This window comes from Hylobates moloch, unplaced genomic scaffold (genome assembly GCF_009828535.3).
Source record: "Hylobates moloch isolate HMO894 unplaced genomic scaffold, HMol_V3 SCAFFOLD_1, whole genome shotgun sequence".
NCBI lineage: Eukaryota > Metazoa > Chordata > Mammalia > Primates > Hylobatidae > Hylobates > Hylobates moloch.
The window spans coordinates 10,611,340-10,631,325 of NW_026652276.1; the positions used below are offsets into that span (position 1 = coordinate 10,611,340).

The following is a 19,986-nucleotide window of genomic DNA, read 5'->3' on the forward strand; positions in this document are numbered from 1 at the left end:
GAATAGTTTAGAACTGGTTATGCTTTACTTAAATTTCAATATAACTGAGAGTAAGTGAAAAGGAAGCTTTAGAACCTGAGTGCTCTTGTCTTGAGGTAAGAGGTCATAAAAATTTAAGAGAAAATGGGATTAACATTTGATAAGCACCTATTACTTTTCAGACACAGTACTAGGTATTTTATGTATTATCCTATATAATCCTCTTACTCCTAAAACAAAATCCAGCACAAAACAATCTTTATAAACAAAGAAACTGAGAGTTAGAAAGGTTAAATAACTTGCCCAAAGTCGAGTAAGTACTGATAGCAAACCCAGGCCAGTCTGAATCCAAAATTTGTATAATTCAACCTCTGTCAGGCTGGGTGGGCATGGTGGCTTGTGCCTGTAATCCCGGCACTTTGTGAAGCCAAAGTGGGCGGATTAATTGAGGCCAGGAGTTTGAGACCAGCCTGGCCAACATGGTAAAACCCCTTCTCTACTAAAAATACAAAAATTACCTGGGCATGGTGGCGGATGCCTGTAATCCCAGCACTTTGGGAGGCCAAGGAGGGCGGATCATCTGAGGTCAGGAGATCGTGACCAGCCTAGCCAACAAGGTGAAACCCTGTCTCTACCAAAAATACAAAAAAAAAAACTAGCTGTGCGTGGTGGTGGGCGCCTGTAGTCCCAGCTACTCGGGAGGCTGAGGCTGGAGAATTGCTCGAACCCAGGAGGCAGAGGTTGCAGTGAGCCAGGATAGTGCCACTGCACTCTAGCCTGAGCAACAAGAGCGAAACTCTGTCTCAAAAAAAAAAAAAAAAAGAAAGAAATAAACCTCTTTCAAATATTAGTGTAAGGTTGGGTGCGATGGCTCATGCCTGTAATCCCAACACTCTGAGAGGCAAGGTGGGAGGACTGCTTGATCCCAAGAGTTCAAGACCAGCCTGGGCAACATAGTTGACCCTGTCTCTAATATAAAAAAGAAAAAAGAAAAATAGTAATAAACAAATATTAGACTATGGTAACATCTCAGATGATTTTATAAGACCTAATTTTAAAAATTAAATCAAGACAAAAAAAACCACAAAAAACCCAAATTTTCCAAACAAAAGATTTTACTAGCTAGTAGAATAGCAAAACAAATGAAATCATAGACTAGAATTGATTTCATGGTTGCACTTCCTAAGACCACAAGTGATGAGATTTTCCAAAATATTTATCAGTATTTCCCCAATATCCTATTCTTCAGAATATCAGTTCTATGAAAAAAGAAGTCCTTTATTAAATAAGTTTGGGAGTTCAGGAATACTGTATATATATCACCTCCTCTTGCAGATACAAAATACAAGTATACACTGTATCAAAGGTTCTAGGAATGTACATATCATAACAAAGGTTCTAGGATGCCTTATTATATACCACTCAACTGTTGTTTATACCAGCATTTGTCTAATGTATTTGACCAAAAACTCTTTTGCCCCATGTAACTTCTATTCACACTCTGCAGGACCTTTGGGAAGAGCCACTTTAAAACACAATGTTCCTGGCCGGAGACAGTGGCTCATACCTGTAATCCCAGCACTTTGGGAGGCCGAGGTGGGTGGATCATGAGGTCAGGAGTCTGAGACCAGCCTGACCAACATGGTGAAACCCCGTCTCTACTAAAGATACAAAATTAGCTGGGTGTGGTGGCGGGCACCTGTAATCCTAGCTACTGGGGAGGCTGAGGCAGAAGAATCACTTGAACCCAGGAGGCGGAGGTTCCAGTGAGCCAAGATAGCACCACTGCACTCCAGCCTGGGCAACAGAGCGAGACTCTGTCTCAAACAAAACAGAACAAAACCCACAACGTTCCTTTAATCTGTCATGAGATTAGAGTTAAAGCAAAAAAAAAAAAAAAATACAAAACAACAAGAAAAACAAACAACCCCACAACATCCCTTACAAGGTCCTTAGGTAGGTATAAATCTGGGATGAAAGCGTAATAGGCTTGTAAGATTATCAGGTATCTATTAATTTGGTAGGATGTTTCTCAAGTATCCTTCATTCCAAGACCAAGGAAAAGAATAAACTGAATCCTTTGTTGGAAAGTGACTTTGGATTCCTCTACATGTAAACTTACATTTATATATTAAAGTTAGAGCTATTAACAGATAATACACAGCAGATATAGGTATCCTTTCTCCCTACATTACTGAAAAATGTAATGACACTGTGCACAGGGAGTATGTTTTTCAAACATATTGTCAATATTCTTTATGAAGTAGTCATGATAAAAATATAACCAAATTTCCATCTTAGAAGGTAAAAGACAATAACCTGGTCTTTGAGGTATGTAATACAACCCCAATGGTATATTTTAGAATAAACAGATGTTTCAGGTTCTTAAGAAATAAAAAAAAAAAAAAAGTCCCAAACCGGTTAGATAGGTACTGATACCTAGATCACATAAATTATCTAGAAACAAAGCAGGCTTGTTTAGTATGAGTAATAAAAAAATTTTTCATTGAATTAACTTGTCAGATGCTGTGTTTCAAAGAACATTTGCTCCTAGATACCATATTAAGTTCAGAATAATCTGAAAAGAAAAAAGAATCTAATTTACATTTAATTTATGAGGCCTGACATAAATGTCAACTTAGGACTCGAAGGGGGAAATACTTAGTAAAACATACAACTATATTCTTCCTTTGTTTACAGAACAGATGTGTTGTAGAAAAAAAATAAGGCCAATTTCTATAACTACATTTGATATACCCAATGACATCTCTAGTAAAGCTGAAGATATATTCTCATGTAAGAAATTCTCCCCCAAAATAAATTAAAACACTTAAAAAACTGGCCGGGCATGGTGGCTCATGCCTGTAATCCCAGCACTTTGGGAAGCTGAGGCGGGTGGACAACCTGAGGTCAGGAGTTCGAGACTAGCCTGGCCAACATGGTGAAACCCCCGCCTCTACTAAAAATACAAATATTAGCTGGGTGTGGTGGCACATGCCTGTAATCCCAGCTACTCAGGAAGCTGAGGCAGGAGAATCGTTTGAACCCAGGAGGCGGAGGTTGCAGTGAGCCGAGATTGCACCACTGCAGTCCAGCCTGGGTGACAGAGTGAGACTCCATCTCAAAATAAATAAATAAAAAAAATAGCAATAAAAAACAAAACTCTGTAATGACAGAGATGATGTCCAACTTGGTCACCATCATATCCTTTAATGATCTTGCCATCCATCATTCATGCAGCAAACAAAGCTTTAATTTTAGGTTCCAGCAGTGAACATTATATTCTCAGTGATCTTACATTTCGGCAAAGACAAACAATAAGTAAATGTAAAATATATCAGGTGGTGGTAAGTGCTGTGAAGAAAAACAAAGCCCAGGCAACACAGCAAGACCTAGTCTCTATTAAAAATAAAAAAAAATTAGCCTGGTGTGGTGGTATGCATTTGCAGTCCCAGCTAATTGGGAGGCTTGCTTAAGACTGGGAGATTGAGGCTGCAGTGAGCTCAGTCAGCTATAATAGCCCCATTGTACTCCAGCCTGGGTGATAGTGACAAGAGTGAGACACTGTCTCAAAAAAAAAAAAAAAAAGAAAAGAAAAGAAAAGAAAGAAAAGCAGGGTAAGCAGACAGAATAGGATGAAATACTGGAAAGGAGGGATGTCTCTTTATAAATTTTTACACAATTGTTGCCATGTGTAGTGAAAAATAGCTTTTTTTTTTTTCTTTTTTGAGACAGTATCACTCTTGTTGCCCAGGCTGGAGTTCAGTGGCATGATCTCCACTTACTGCAACCTCTGCCTCCTGGGTTCAAGCAATTCTGCCTCAGCCTCCGGAGTATCTGGGATTACAGGTGCCTGCCACCACACTAATTTTTTGTATTTTTAGTAGAGATGGGGTCTTGCCATGTTAGGCAGGCTGGTCTTGAACTCCTGACTTCAGGTGATCCGCCCGCCTTGGCCTCCCAAAGTGATGGGATTACAGGTGTGAGCCACCGTGCCCAGCAAGTTAATTTTTGTATTTTTAGTAGAGAAGGGGTTTCACCAAGTTATCCAGGCTGGTCTCAAACTCCTGATCTCAGGTGATCCACCCGCCTCGGTCGCCCAAAGTGCTGGGATTACAGACATAAACCACCATGCCTGGCCTTTTTTTTTGAGACGGAGTTTCACCCTTGTCCCCCAGGCTAAAGTGCAAAGGCATGATCTTGGCTCACTGGAACCTCCACCTCCCAGGTTCAAGCAATTCTCCTGCCTCAGCTTCCCGAGTAGCTGGGATCACAGGTGCGTGCCACCACGCCCAGCTAATTTTGTATTTTTAGTAGAGTTGGGGTTTTGCCATGTTGCCCAGGCTGGTCTTGAACTCCTGACCTCAAGTGATCCAACCGCCTGGGCCCCCCAAAGTGCTGTGATTATAGGTGTGAGCCACTGTGCCTGGCCAAAAATAGCTATTTTTATTCCCAGCCTCAATAATCTTTCATGTGACTAGAAAAACTTATTTGTACACAATACCAATACTCTTTTTTTTTTTTTTTTTTTTTTTGAGACAGAGTCTCACTCTGTCACCCAGGCCGGAGTGCAATGGCAGGATTTTGGCTCACTGCAACCTCTGCCTCCTGGGTTCAAGCAATTCTCCTGCCTCAGCCTCCTGAGTGGCTGGGGTTACAGGCATGCACCACCATGCCTGTCTAATTTTTGTATTTTTAGTAGAGATGGGGTTTCACCATGATGGTCAGGCTGGTCTCAAACTCCTGACCTCGTGATCTGCCCACCTCAGCCTCCCAAAGTGCTGGGATTACAGGTGTGAGCCACAGCGCCCGGTCCACAATACCAATACTCTTTATTGGAAAAAAATTCAAGGAAACTAAAATTTTTAGATTCCTGGAATCAGTCCATAAACTTACAACTATGTTTTCTTTTGAGTTTGGACAACAGATGATAAAAAAGTGACTCCTTTCTCTCTGATGTAAAGGTACTGGGAGCATAGCCTTACTCTCAGTCTTATACATACACACTTTGTTAAAAGATTCATTTCTGGGAGGTGGCCAAGGTTTGTGCATATGTGCTATGAGAGCCAAAGTGTCATGATTATGTCACTGCTGTGAATTATGAATACTTATTATTTATGCAATAGCATATTTCTTTATGAATCTCATGATGAATTATGTTTTTGAATCATCACCTTGCCCCATTCAACTCTTTTTTTGTAACTTTTGAGGGCTTAACAAATACCACGTTACCTATTAAGGTTAGATATGAGAAAACAGGTAAATAGCACATCAGTGATTTGCTTAAAACAGAAATGTTATCAAATCACCTGATTTTGGTGGCTTCGGATGAGAACTTTGTTTTCCAGAATACTAATTATACAAATTAAACATGTAAAATAATCATATAAAATAACCTGAGTAGTTATTTAACAACAACAAAAACTATTTTATTTTCCTCTTCTTTTTTTTTTTTTTTTTTTTTTAAGAAATCAATAGGCCAGGCACAGTGGCTCATGCCTGTAATTTCAGCACTGTGGGAGGCTGAGGCAGGAGGATCACTTGATCCCAGGAGTTTGAGACCAGCCTGGGCAACAAAGTGAGACCCCTTCTCCACAAAAAATAAAAAAATTAGCTGAGTGTGTTGGCAGTGGGCAGTGTTCCTGCCACTGCACTTCAGCCCAAGCAACAGAGCAAGACTCAAAAGAAAAGAAAAAAGAAAAAAAAAGCCTGGTGCAGTGGCTCATGCCTGTAATCCCACCACTGTGGGAGGCCAAGGCGGGTGGATCACCTGAGGTCAGGAGTTCGAGACCAGCCTGGCCAACATGGTGAGACTGCGCCACTGCACTCCAGCCTGGATGAAAGGGTGAAACTCCGTTTCAAAACAAATAAACAAACAAAAACAAAAACAAAAATTTCAAAAAGAAATTCAAAAGCATTGTCTCAGTTACAGCTATCCAGGTACTGTGATGATTTATTCTTAAGCAGCTCTGGGCATTCCAGCATCGCAGAATGAGGGAGTACTGGGAAGCCTTGTACGGCAAGTTTAGTCTTACAGATCACACTGCACTTGTATTTTTATAGCTGTTACATAAATTCTGTGGCGAGGGAAAACAGTCTGGCGCCAAGAAAGAACTGACTCCATTGGCTGTGGGCTTTACCTTGTTTCCTGTACCAGCACAGCAGATCCCCAAGGCCATTGCAGCTCCATAGCGCACATGAGGGTTGTAACTCTCTGACAACAAAGAGACAACACTTGGGCACTGTTCAGGGGTTCTGATAAGAAACAGAAAACGAAGCCACTGTTATAGGTAACATATTTTAAGTTAAGACAGAAGAGTTTTAACCAAGTTGTTTTTGAAAGGGTTATAGGAAACAATGAGCATTTAAAACATAAATTGCAGAATTAAAAATCTTTCACAGAGTTCTAATTATTGATAGAAGAAATCTGATCTTCAATATTCAGAGAATATATGTACAGAAAGGGGACTCCTTTCTCAGTATAAGTGAGTCCTCAGCCATAGGTCTGGATTCCAGTTATTCTCTGGTACCTCCTCCATGGCAGGAACAACCATGTGGGGGGTAGCACACTGCTCTACATCTATTTTCCTATTTCTTGGTTACTTTGCATTTTGTTCCAGAAGACAAAAGTCATTTATAGTAATTCCTGGACATTTCCTAAGTTACACGAAAGATTTAAATCCCCCAGTGTTACTTTAGTTGAATAATAAACTGATAAAGAAGCCTTGATAATGAAGAAATTCTGACTTCTGCATTTTTGCTTTAGCAATTATTTTTGTATTGATAAGAAGAGAAATTATTTTTCATTCTCTCCATATTTGCAACAAGATAAAAAATAGGACAAACTTGACTAATGGTATACCTGACCCCATCTTTTAAAAGATGATCCTGGCTGGCACAGTGACTATCCTTGAGGAGCAGCAGGACTAGGGTAACAACTAGAAGAGAATGTAAGGAGAGCTTCTGTAAGGCTGGTAATGTTATGATCTTGAAATGGGTACTGGTTACACAGGTGTATGCAGTTGTGAAAATTCATCAAGCTGTGGACTAATGATTTTGTGCATGTTTTTGAATGTATATTAAACTTCAATAAAAAGATTGTTTTGCAGCCATGAAGAATGAAATCCTGTATTTTGCAGCAACATGGATGCAGATGGAGGCCTTTATCCTAAGTGAATTAAGGCAGGAACAGAAAACCAAATACTGCATGTTCGCACTTATAAGTGAGAGCTAAACACTGGGTATTCGTGGACATAAAGAAGGCAACAACAAACACTGGGAACTGGAGGGAGGAGGGAAGGGTGCTGGGTTGAAAAACTATTGGGTACTATGCTTAATACTTGGGTGACGGGATCAACTGTCCCACAAACTTTAGCATCACACTATATACCCACGTAACAAACCTGCACATGTACCCCCAGAATCTAAGGTAAAAGTTGAAATTACAAAAAAAAGAAAGAAAGAAAAAAGAAACTAGGCTCTTTCCTACACTTTGAAACAGCATATACAGCTCTAGATTTTTCACCATCACCAAACATTTACTGAGACAAAACCAACACATATAAGAATGTGTATTAAAGGCAGGCACGGTGGCTCATGCCTGTAATCCCAGCACTTTGGGAGGCCGAGGTGGGCAGATCACTTGAGGTCAGGAGTTTGAGACCAGATGGCCAACATGGTGAAACCTCCTCTCTACTAAAAATACAAAAATTAGCCAGGCATGGTGGTGGGCACCTGTAATCCCAGCTACTTGGGAGGCTGAGGCAGGAGAATCCCTTGAACCCAGGAGGTGGGAGGTTGCCGTGAGACAAGATCGCACCACTGTACTCCAGCCTGGGTGAGACAGCAAGACTCGAGGAAAAAAAAAACAAAACAAAAACAAAACAAACAAACAAAAATATATATATATACACACACACACACACGCATATATATAAAAATATATAAAATATATATTATACATAAAAATATATAATGTATAATATATAATACATAAAATACATATTTATATGTATATATAATACATAAAATATATAACTATATAATATATAATACATAAAATACATATTTATATGTATATATTATACATAAAATATATAACTATATAATATATATAATACATAAAATACATATTTGTATGTATATTATACATAAAATACATATTTGCATGTATATTATACATATTTGCATGTATATTATACATAAAATACATATTTGCATGTATATTATACATATTTGCATGTATATTATACATAAAATACATATTTATATGTATATTATACATAAAATACATATTTATATGTAATTATACATAAAATACATATTTATATGTATATTATACATAAAATACATATTTATATGTATATATTATACATATAATACATATTATATGTGTATATTATACATAAAATATATATTTATACAATATACAATATGTAATTATATTATATATTGTATAAATATATATCATATAATATATATTATTTATATATATTATATAATATGATATATATTATATATAAATATATAATATATATTATTTATATAAAAGTGGCAAAGCGGCATAAACTACCTAAGATATGAATGCTAAGGAGAAAAAAATATCACAGAAAGAGGTAACAGTGATCAGGAGATGAATTCACGGAGAATGCAGACATAAAGTGACTGAAAGTATTGGAAGAATTGGACAAATAATGAAGAGGAGTATAGGCATCAGGGTAAGGAAGTAAGTCAGGAAAGGTCTAGAGATTGGAATTCACCTGGCTTGTCTAATCTGAACACAGTCAGTGTTTTTGTAGCACATGTAATAAAAAATAAAAGTGGAAAGGCAATTAAGAGCAAAATGATACAGTGTCTTGAATGTCAGGTTTAGCAATTTGCATTTTATTTTGCAGATAAATGGAATGATGATTTAGAAAGATTAAGGAGATACCTGTGAACAAGACAGGTTAAAAGCATGAAGTGGAAAAACCAGCAAGAAAACTATGTCAGTAATTCAAACCAAAAAAATAAAATTCATACACTATTGGCCCAAGGGCCCAAACTGGCCCGTAGCAGATTTTATTTGGCCTACATACTTTAAAAAAATTCAAAATAAGTTGTCAACATTTAAGATGGGAATATTTCACATTAAAACCCAAATTTCCAACTTCTCCAGAAAGGCTGTTTCAAGACCTTCATAATTCCTAGGGCCCAGGCCCTGAGTTTGGAGGTTCTACCCTACTTTCTTTTAAAAATACTAAAGTGAACCGAAATCCTACACTGAATATAATTTATATGTGACTGTATAGAAGTTGATTTGCATTTAATTAATTGACATTTTAGGGTTTTCAGACATTTAATTAAAACATTTATTTATTAAAAAGGCGTTTTAAAAAAAGACTATCCTGTTATGAATGAAAACAATTACCACAAGCCAACTCAAATCTATAATTCTATGTTGGAACTGTCCTCTAGCGTCAAACTCCAGAGAGTGGTGAATTCAAATTTCAAAGGAATAGAATGAAGTTTATGAAAACTGTAACTGTTAAAATGAAATTTTGCAATAAGGGAAGCTTAGATTATTTTTCCCTACAATAGAGTCCATCACTCTTTTTTGAGAATGTTCTCAGTTTGCCTAAACTTCCTTGTATGAATAATTTGGAAATAATACTAATTGTCACTAGTATTATTAGAAACAATATGGGAAAAACAGTATGGTGGTGTGAAAAAAGCAATATATTAGAAAACTAAAGATCTAGGTTCTAGTTCTAGTTTTGCTAAATTTGTTAGTTATGTGACATTAGACAAATCACTTGGGTTTCTCCTTTAGAGATAGATTTTCTTGACTGTTTTCCAGGAATAACAAAAACCAGACGAACAAGTAACTGAAAATATAGTAATAACATGTATGCTATCAGTTAATATGTACTGAGAAAAATAACAATAAGTTATATAAGAGGGAACCATGAAGTCTAAAACTCATGTTCTAGTTCCTGTTTTGTCTCTAAATAGTTGGGCCAATTTAGACAGTGTTCAATTAACCAAACATTCCAGGGTCCTTTCCTCATCTGAAAAGAGGAAGAATGGGACTAGAAGTTCTGTAAGTCTGTTCCAACTTTGCAATTCTATAGCATTTAAAAAATGAACCAATTATTATAGGTTTAAATCAATGCCTATTATAGGACAACTTTTCTTCAATGAGTAACATTCCAATGAAATAAAAATAAAATTTAAAGTGCTATTACACCAAAGAGGCTACTGAAAAGTTATTCTAAAACTTGTAGTTGAAACTACCATTTAACTTCTATTTTCACTCCTATAAGGCTAAGAACTTAAAGCTCCTTCCATAATTTGATACCCAAATTGTCTAACAAACTCACTCAAGTGTTTTACCACCTAATTAATTACCAATAAAACCACTCTAGACAGCACAAGGGCTGAGACTATATTTTCTATCTCCCATAATTTATTAGCACAGTGCCAGGTACTATAGGTAAAATAATTTTTAAGAGACAAAGTTAAACTAAATTTACATTTAGAGACTTACACAAGTATTTTCTACGAAGTTCAAGGCCTAATGGTTAAGCACTAGGAAATATACCAAGCTCTTTGTTGTTCCACTTTTGCTTTCTCCCTTAAACTTATAATTGAGCTAGATAATCAAAACCAGGGAAAACTGACATACCTGTGAGTATTTCTTTCTAAGGCTAATTGAGTCTTGAATGGGCACAATTCTGATAGCAGAGGGATAAATGTTGTTGAAAAGGAATGAACATTGGAATGTGAGAAACAAGCTTGAGGAAAAGTAGGTAGAAAAGCCATATTGATTTTGTGTAGAGGAATAATAAGATAACACTAGAAATAAAAAATCAGGACTACTAGCGTAATAACTACTTGGGTACATGGCAGGAATCTGAGCTTTCTGAAGAATCCTCTCTATCTTTCTCAAGACCTGGTGGCTGGGTCTAGTCAGTCATATTTATTGAGTGATTATTATACACAACATAGTGGGTTTAGACAATAACAAACATTTGGAAAAACTGGGTCTTGGTTTAGGCTCCCTCAGGACTTAGTTATGTGACTATCTGCCAATTGTCTGATACAGTGGTTCTAAATCTTTTTTGGATCAGAGTCTCCTTCCTCCTGCCCCTCTAAACACACAGATAACACATAATTTTGGGAGTCGAACCTTTACATGTAACATAAGGGAATGTATCCCGAGGCTTTAAAATCTAGTTTATACAATTATCATGTAAAGAAAATGAAAAAACAACTTTGTTGCTGTTTAGTATTACCATACTTGTGGTTCATCATAAGGTATAATATAATAGGCAGCAGTAAGTAAAAACTTTGCTTTAATCCTAAGTACGTAATTCAATTTTTAATGAAAAAAATTGTAATTTTCTGCTTTAAAAAATGAAATGCACACCAAAATAAGCTAACTACATTCTAATTTGTTTTTTCAACAAAATTTCTTGGCTTGTAACTAAAAGTCATCTTGCCAATGTTAATATTTGTACAAGCCTTCCACAGAGCAGGAATTGTGCAAGGGCATATGCATAAGTCACTGCCATATCATTGGACCATAAACTGCACATATGAATTCCTTTCTTTCGACACACTGGCTTTTAAATATTATTTCTTTATGAATATTTTGTGCAACCTCAACATTAAATCATTAATAAATCAAGATGCTTTCAAGAATATGGTGTCTTTCCTTTCCTCCTCTAATCCATCTTTACTAAAGGAGGAAAAACAGCAATATACATAGATAGGCAGAAACACTATTCTAAATGGGACTATCACAGAGGGAATTCTTCTCCCCTGACCCCAGGGAACTACCTGAAAGCGGTCCCCCATCCCCCAAAACCATAAATTATGCAATCAAATTTTCCACATTTAGACACATCAAGGGGGTCAGCTTATCCAAAGTGCAATGGACAAACTGTGCCCTGGGAAAACCACCTTTGTGGCTATGTGCCTATAATGCTAGGTAAGAATTCAGAGGGAATTTTTGAGGCTATAAGCCTCAGGATAGTCCCTTAGTAGAATAATGAATTTATAATTCTCATCAGGTAAGTGCCACAGTGTTAGAGGATTAACTCAATACACAGCAATTAAGAATATATCTGCCCCTGTCGCTTGAGTCCAGGATTTCGAGACTAGCCTGGGTAACGTGGTGAAATCCTGTCTCTACAAAAGCTACAAAAATTAGCCAGGTGCGGTGGCGCGCATCTGTGGTCTCCGCTACTCAGGAGGCTGAGGTGGGCTTGAGCCCAGGAGGTGAAGGTTGCAGTGAGCTATGATCACGCCACTGCATTCCAGCCTGGGCGACAGTGTGAGACACTGTCCCAAAAAAAGAATGTATCTGTCCCTATTTAATTCCCTTGTACTCTAACGACAGATTCCAAATAATCTGAGTAGTAATCTGAAATTCTAAGTGCCTATTGGATATCTTTAACCAAGTATACCACAAACCTCAATCAACATGTAAAAACCCACAAAGAAAGGAATAAAAAAGGGCATTCTTCTCCAAGTTGCTTCTCTTCCCGCCATGACAATTCATTGACATACCTAGGAAACTCCTGTCTTTAATCATTCTGTTCTCTCACTCTCCACATATAATCTGCCACCAAGTCAAGAGAACCCCTTAAATCTTATTTCTGTTTCCAACTGCCTTGTTCCAGTTCCTGATCACCTCTCACTGGAAATAACACAGTGATTCCTCAAAGGATCTCTTTTCTTGACCTCTCTTCCATTTGTTGTGGTAGACAGAACAGACGCTTAGAATCAGAAAGACCTGGATTCCAATTCTACTGCTGCCATTTATTAGCAGGGTGACAATCACTAAATTTCTCTGAGCCTTAATTGCCTTACCCATAAAACAATACCTGCTCCTCCTTATGTATGCTGGGGAGAGTCGGTGGAGTGGTACTATCATCACTGAAATCTAGATGCATAACCAGAAATTGGCTTTAGATCAGAACCAGAAATTTGGCTACTAATATTTGATGTCCAAAGGTTTATCAAAATATAAAGCAAGTTGAATATTAAACATAGAAAGCTGGTTATATTTAGGGTTCAGACCTCCAGAATTTCGTCATCAACTTGTTAGGGAACTAATGGCATGCAGAATACTTATCAATTTGCCCCTTGGCTGCAAGGGCAGGATATTCCAGGGAAAACTGACTCACAGGAAAGAGCTTATCCTAAAATCTGTCTTAACATTTAATTTATTTTGTCATTTTTACTTGTTATAAAAGAGTAAATAAAAGATAACATATATACTATTCTTAAACCAACCACAAAACTCAAGTTCTTTTCTTTAGTAGAAAAGTCTTCTGAAAGGGGATAGAAGTTAGACTTAAGTTTTGTTTCCTAAAAGGCACTAACAATTTCATGAGGTTTAGAAAAAATTTGCCTGAGAACGAACATAAATACCAGGAGCCTAATGCAGAACTTTACCTAGTTGATTGCAATAAAGACTGAAATAGACTGTGAAGGCTATAAACTCAAAAGCATATAAAAAACCTGACAGTGTCTCAATCTAACAACAGTTCCAACTCTGACACATTCTTTAGAAAAAACAAGTGTTAAGATAAAGAATGACAAATTCTTTATTAAATTAGTTTAGACATTCAATCTTTTCAAGAGTACAGTAAAACCATAATATTCTTATATGTTTACTTCAATGTTTCAGCAGGCAACTCTAAAAGGACAAAAAACCTTTCTAAGCAATGATTGGAATGCAAACATTCACTGAAAGCAAAACTCCTGCACATTAATCTTTATATACACACACAGAGAGATATATGATATAAACTTTTAAAGGAACAGTTAATAAATGATAAAACTGTATCACCATTTTGTAACATATAATGAATTAATAGGTCACAGCATGATTATCAACGACTGCTAACATCATGAAAATGGAAATAACTGTGTGTAGCGCCAGCCCCACCACCCTAAAAAAAATTTGAATGTGATCAAGCTTCTAGATTCAACTATCAATTTACAGGAAATATGAAGCACCAAACAACGCATTAAACTACACGTAAAGATGCAATCAGCAAAATTCATACCATGGGAAACAAAACAGAAATAACAACCGGTTTCTTCAACAAATAAACTGCAAGGAGGAAGAAAAGAAAGAAAAAGAGGGCAAGGCAAGAGATGAAGAGAGAACCTACAGGTTAAAAGAAAATACATTAAATCATTAGTAACAATCCACTAGGCTTTCTTTCAGTTATTTTCAATAATTCTGACATTCCCTAAACTTTTCTTCAGTATAAACATTTGCCTCCCAGATAACATCACGAAATAATTCCTCCAGTTTGTTGTAATACCTTGGATCAGCATTTATAACAAAGCATTTAAATGACTAATCCTTAATCAGCAATAAAGCTTATTTCTACATCTCCATAAACATATTCAGAAAAACTGGCCAAGCACAGTGGCTCATGCCTGTAATCCCAGCATTCTGGGAGGCCGAGGCAGGAGGATTGATTGCATGAGCCCTGGAGTTCAAGACCATCCCGGGCATTCCCACGAAACCCCATCTCTACAAAAAATACAAAAATTAGCCGGGGATGGAGGTGCATGCCTGTAGTCCCAGCTACTTGGAAGGATCACTTGAGCCCAGGAGGTCAAGGCTGCAGTGAGCTGAGATCACACCACTGCACTACAGCCTGGGCAACAGAGTGATGCCTTGTCTCCAAAAACAAAACAAAACAACGTATTCAGAAAAATAAATGTTGAGAAACGGTCAAGTCACAGGAAAAACAGTGGACTTTATTTTAGGGGAAGGCAGTGGAGAGGAAAGAAATCAATACTTGGTAGATCATTTTATTAGCATAGAATGTGTTACCTATAACTTAGCTCTTTCACATGTTTTGATATGTTATTTAAAAGTATATTTAGAAAAAAAAAAGTCTATTTACTTAGACAATTATAAATTTGCCAGTTGCATGTTTACTCAATGACAGAGCTACATGTTGTGGGAATCTGAGCAACTTTTCTTGTTCTCCTTTATTTTATTCTTTGGCTAGTTTATACGACTTGTAATTATAATAAACAACAGTGCGATTGGCCGGGTGCGGTGGCTCACCTGAGGGCAGGAGTTCGAGACCAGCCTGGCCAACATGGTGAAGCCTGTCTCTACTAAAAATATAAAAGTTAACCGGGCGTGGTGGTGGGCGCCTGTAATCCCAGCTACTTGGGAGGCTGAGACAGGAGAACTGTTTAAACCCGGGAGACAGAGGTTGCAGTGAGCTGACACAGTGCCACTGCACTCCAGCCTGGGTGACTGAGTGAGACTCCATCTCAAAAACAAACAAACAGTGCCATTACAGGTAAAAAACAAAGAAGTAGGGGAAAGATATTATGCTTTTTTGAATTTTGTGGCATAAAACATTTTCAGGGAAAAAGCTGAGAAAGAAAACAATTTTCTTTCCCAAACATACTTTTGTTCTTCGTACCTCCATATTCTAAGCTACTGCTATTTGTAGCTTTTAACTCTATCAGTTTAGTATATAGTGAATACATGTAACTTACCACAAGAAAAAGCAAAAAACAAAACCACACAGACTGTGCCACAAACGTTACAAATTTAGTGAAAGAGAATTTATTTGTTGTCATCCTCCTGGACTTCAGAAAACTAAAAATTAGTATACTTTTAGGCAAGCTTTTGGTACATTTCCAAAAAGACTAATACTTTTCAGGTGCTGCTAAAATGGGCGAGGGAGAGAATTTTAAAGATGTAAGAAGAAGAGTCAGAAGCCTTATACAAAGAAATTGCTCTGTTACTATAATAGAGCTCTTAAAAATCTCAGATTGCATTCCTGGACCTAGAGAAATCTGTAATATTCAAAGTTGCAGCATTATTAGCACACTTGTTTCCATTTCTAATCAGCAAACAAAGAAAAGTCTTGCAGTATGAGTGAGCTGCCATCAACTTATTGCTATTTATTGAGAACTTTATTGGTATTTCTTTGATTTTTATAATAATGAACATAAATGTACTTTGATTCTCAGAAAGTTTAAATCACTTCTGATATTTAAACAAGTATTCTAATGATAAAAGTCTATTTCTAATAGCTGATTACTGTGATTACTGAGGATATGCAGAGTTGAGCAAATCTACTCCAAAAGATATTTGGGTTATGATCATCAACTATAATTCCAGGTATAGCAGTCTTTTGATTAAAGGACATCACCATTTTATGACATCAGGTTGTACTCCAGAGTTTCAATGACAAAAAAATCTTATTTTTTTGTTCTGGCAATAACCTGGCAAAATTGTCTAGATCAACTTTTACACAGGAATCCAGTAAAAAACTTAACCACAGGAGGGCTTAAAGAAGAAGGTGCTGTATTTTGGTAAGAGAGCACTGCGGCATTTTAAACTGTCTGCCTACCACACCCCCACTCCTAGACTAGCCGTGACAGTAGAGATGGCAGCCTATCACATTCTTGGTACAGGCTGCTAATGCCAGAGGAAGCAACACAGACTTCATATACATATGAGTTGGGATCAAGAACCTAAGTAGAAGTCAATTGTGGAAAAGAATGATAACATGATCCCAAAGAAGGATAGGATGGATGAAAAGAAAGACATTTTGAGAAGACAGAGAAGGGAGCTTGTTTCTGATTTGTCAAAGTCTTTCATTAAAATAACAGGCAGTCAGGAGAGAACGAAGGAGTCTAACGAGAACAAATTAAGTTTGAAATAGCTATTCTTATAGTTTCAGCTCTTTCACTGATCTTGTCAAAGAGAATGAACATGAGAGGAATGAGTAAAAAGAAAGCTGAGAAATAATTGAGCTCCATTGTAGGTCCTGTTGAAGTGAGTTAGTCTTAGCTCTACCATATCTGTACTATAGTTACCAATATACTTGTTTGCATCCTCCATAAAATTATAAATTATATGAGGACAGAAAATGTTTACCTTATTCATTAATGTATCTCCATGAGCATATGGCACTTAGTAAGTACTTCACAAATGAATACGTAGCGGACACAATCCCTGTCATGTTAAACATTCCTTAATGGTTACTGTTTAATAGGTATTATGACTGAGAAGTAAAAAAGTGTTCTTGGCTGATATTTAAGTTGTCTTCCTAGACCTATAAAGAATATTAGATTGCCCTTTTCGGTCAAAGACAGAATCTGCTCAATAAATTAAAAAGGCACAGGGAGAAAATTCAATTGTCTTAGAAAAAAATGTGCCAATTAGGTTTTTTTTGTTATTACGGGATTAGAGGCTGAGTCTGACCTCGAAGTTAATTTGGTAAGAGTTACTTTATCCGAAGTTTTTGGGAAAGGAAACATTCTACACAAATGAAGTTTCCAGATATTAAAAACTTCACTCTACCATTAAGAATCATACTTTTATATTTCTTATTATTTGGATAGAAATATTTAACAAATTCATTTCACATTTATTTGCTGAATGAACATGATCTAGCCTTTTCTTAAGTACACAGAAGTTATCACTGTGCTATCCATCATTATGCCACATAAAATGCTGTCAAAGGGCGTGGGGTGCGGTGGCTCATGCCCGTAATCCCAGCACCTTGGGAGGCTAAGGCAGGCGATCACTTGAGGTCAGGAGTTCGAGACCATCCTGGTCAACATGACAAAACCCCGTCTCTGCTAAAAATACAAAAATTAGCCAGGCGTGGCGGCAGGCATCTGTAATCCCAGCTACCTCGGAGGCTGAGGCAGGAGAATTGCTTGAACCTGGGAGGCAGAGGTTGCAGTGAGCTGAGATTGTGCTACTGCACTCCAGCCTGGGTGACAGAGCAATGCTCTGTCTCAAAAAAAAAAAAAAAAAAAAAAAAAAAAAGGCTACAAGCCTCTACTTTGAGTAGACCTACATGTTTATACATTTAAATTCTTGTGTTTTTTTTTGTTGTTGTTTCAGTTGACCCTGTTTGCTATTATCAAAGTGCTTGTCCACCTTTTAACTTGTTACTCAAATCTGGAGTAGGCAGGGAAACATGTTTATTAAAATTGTCTCAAGTGAATTTATCACTCAACATTCTTTTGTACTATCTACATCTACCACCATGTACAAATGTTATTTTCATTAAAGAAGGAGGAGAGGCAAAGTTTTGTGTGTGTATATACGTCTATGTGTGTGTGCGTGTATGTGTGTAGAGAGTAAAAAGATATGGAGTGGGAACTTAGAGGCTACTTTCTACTTAAAGTGCTTAGGGTTTTAGAGCACAGGTTTAGTTATTTGCTGAGACTCAACTATCCTTTTATATAATTATTTATTTATTATTATTTTGCTTTTTTCTTGATTCTCAGCTATGCTTCCCATAACTTGAGATTGCCAAATAAGTAGCTGTTCTAACTAGTTATGTTCCTTAGCCATTAAACAGACTTAAAAAAGCAAAAATAAAAAAAATCCAAGTACCAATCTTACTTTTATAAGTTGAGGCAAAAAATGAGTGAATGTGAGTGAAAGGATTAATACCGGCAAAATACAATAATGACTGCATTTTTATAATATACTTAATATTTAAAAAATTTTATCTATAAACAAATCAATAAAGGCTTATTTCATACAAGTCTTTTCACTGGATATAATGGTGCTACTATTTTCAATCTGACATTACTTGTTTTGCAGATCCCTACCTGCCTTCATAAGCACAGATGTCAAAGTGTAACTTACAACTAAGCAGTATTTAAAAATATTTTCTTTTCCTTCCCTTTTTTTTTTTTTTATCTTGGAGACAAGATCTCATCCTGTCACCCCATGCTGGAGCGCAGTGGTGTGATCTCGGCTCACTGCAGCCTCAACTTCCCCCAGGTTCATGCAATCCTCCCGCCTCAGGTCTCCCCTGACCCCCAACCCTCAACCCCTTTGCCGCCGCCCAGTAGCTGGGACTACAAGTGTGCACCACCACACCTGGCTAATTTTTGTGTTTTTTTGTAGAGATGGGGTTTTGCCATGTTGCCCAAGCTGGTCTCTTCTAGACTCAAGCAATCCACCTGTCTTGGTCTCCCAAAGTGCTGGGATTACAGGCATGAGCCACCGCACCTTGCCTTAAAATATTTTCATATTCCTGAATAGAAATTCTGGTACATTAAAATACATCTGATTTCTCTTGAATATTATTTCATCTAGAATTCTTCACAAGTATTTTTTCTAATATAGTAGATTTTGAGTTTTCAAAAAAGCAGCAAATACTGAATAAAATCTGAAGTGCTCAGTGGAGCTAAAATGAACTAAGTATTTTCCAATAACATTCAACATGAGCAAAGGAATACAAATTTGAAACAAGGGCACAAATGCCATCACTGATTTATAAGTAATTAATTTAAAAATATGCATCTATAATGATATTTTTTTTTTTTTTTTTTTTCTTGAGACGGAGTCTTGCTCTGTCGCCCAGGCTGGAGTGCAGTGGCGCAATCTCGGCTCACTGCAAGTTCCGCCTCCCGGGTTCACGCCATTCTCCTGCCTCAGCCTCTCCGAGTAGCTGGGACTACAGGTGCCCGCCACCACGCCCGGCTAATTTTTTGTATTTTTAGTAGAGACGGGGTTTCACCGTGGTCTCGATCTCCTGACCTCGTGATCCGCCCACCTCGGCCTCCCAAAGTGCTGGGATTACAAGCGTGAGCCACCGCGCCCGGCCCTATAATGATCTTTTAAAAGGAAACCTTGAGAATGCTGAGGTTCTAATACTAAGCTAGCCTTATAGTTAGAGAAAACTTAAACAGCATAACTAATAAGATTTAAACACCAATTTTCTGAAATAAGGCAAAAACGTATTTTCATTACTTGTATTTTCTCCAATGTAAAATCTATGGGGAGAAAAAGCTGTGAACCACTCCTAAACCCAGAGATCATCTGTTTAAAAATAAGCAGTAAAAAAGTTTCTGCTAAAACCTATGTATACATGTAGAAATCAGGCCTTTCTGTGCTCTTCTATATAAGGTTGCAACCAGAGCAAATTAATGGTGTTCCACAGCAAAGGCACAAAAGCTAGATAAGAATCTTGTTTCACTGCTAGA

At 37.1% G+C, this 19,986-nt stretch overlaps 1 protein-coding gene across 1 annotated transcript in view; it reads right to left on the bottom strand.

The window, feature by feature from the left end:
* The window catches only part of PSMD1 (proteasome 26S subunit, non-ATPase 1), a 114,657-nt gene that overhangs the window by 24,909 nt on the left and 69,762 nt on the right, over positions 1 to 19,986 (bottom strand). The window contains exon 17 of the mRNA XM_032753924.2: positions 6,120 to 6,234. Within this exon, the coding sequence (XP_032609815.1) occupies positions 6,120 to 6,234 (115 nt within the window). The remainder of the gene's footprint in view (positions 1 to 6,119; positions 6,235 to 19,986) is intronic.